The sequence below is a fragment of the Arvicola amphibius genome, chromosome X (genome assembly GCF_903992535.2).
Source record: "Arvicola amphibius chromosome X, mArvAmp1.2, whole genome shotgun sequence".
Classification (NCBI taxonomy): domain Eukaryota; kingdom Metazoa; phylum Chordata; class Mammalia; order Rodentia; family Cricetidae; genus Arvicola; species Arvicola amphibius.
The window spans coordinates 65,983,836-65,984,759 of record NC_052065.1 but is presented as its reverse complement, the minus strand read 5'-3'; the positions used below and the strand labels follow the sequence as shown (position 1 = coordinate 65,984,759).

General features: G+C 45.6%; 1 protein-coding gene across 1 annotated transcript; it reads left to right on the top strand.

Moving 5' to 3' along the window:
* Positions 1 to 223: 223 nt before the first annotated feature.
* On the top strand, positions 224 to 703 carry LOC119805071 (peptidyl-prolyl cis-trans isomerase A-like). The gene has a single exon (XM_038316876.1). It carries the CDS (start codon positions 230 to 232, stop codon positions 701 to 703), a length of 474 nt encoding a protein of 157 aa, XP_038172804.1. The 5' UTR covers positions 224 to 229.
* Positions 704 to 924: the final 221 nt, after the last annotated feature.

The following is a 924-nucleotide window of genomic DNA, read 5'->3' as shown; positions in this document are numbered from 1 at the left end:
AAACATTTTAAAGGCTTTTGTTTTTAATATGTGTGTTTGGATGGATCTGTGCATTTAAGACTACCGGTGCTCACGGAGTCCAGAAGCACATAAGATGTCCTAGACATAGGATTATGGGTGGGTGTGAGTCAACTGGTGTAGGTACTAGGAAGTGAATGCCAGGACTCTGAAAGATGAGTACAGGCCACCTTGCAGACGCCGCTATCCCCTCTTGCCACTTGCTGCAGCCATGGTCAACCCCAGCGTGTTCTTCGACATCGCTGCCGATGGCGAGCGCTTGAGCCGTGTTTCCTTTGAGCTCTTTGCAGACAAAGCTCCAAAGATAGCAGAAAACTTTCGTGCTCTGAGCACTGGAAAGAAAGGATTTAGATATAAGGGTTCTTTCTTTCACAGGATTATTCCAGGATTCATGTGCCAGGGTGGTGACTTCACACGCCATAATGGCACTGGTGGCAGATCCAGCTACAGAGAAAAATTTGAGGATGAGAACTTCATCCTGAAGCATACAGGTCCTGGCATCTTGTCCATGGCAAATGCTGGACCAAACACAAATGGTTCCCAGTTTTTTATCTGCACCACCAAGACTGAGTGGCTGGATGGCAAACATGTGGTCTTTGGGACGGTGGAAGTCATGGAGCATTTTGGGTCCAGGAATGGCAAGACCAGCAAGAAGATCACCATTTCCGACTGTGGACAACTCTAATTCTTTTGACTTGTGGGCTTCTTACCCACAAGACCATTCCTTCTGTATCTCAGGAGAGCACCCCAGGCCCATATGCTCGCAGTACCCTGTAATCTCTGCTCTCACTGAAGTTTTTTGGCTTCCATATTTTCTTTATTCCCCTTCAATTCTAGCTGGATTGCAGAGTTAAGTTTATGATTATGAATAAAAACTAAGTAAGAAAAAAAAGAGGAGTACAGATT

Excerpts from the sequence above, each read along its gene's own strand:
- LOC119805071 (XM_038316876.1), top strand. The coding sequence starts at position 230 with ATGGTCAACCCCAGCGTGTTCTTCGACATCGCTGCCGATGGCGAGCGC.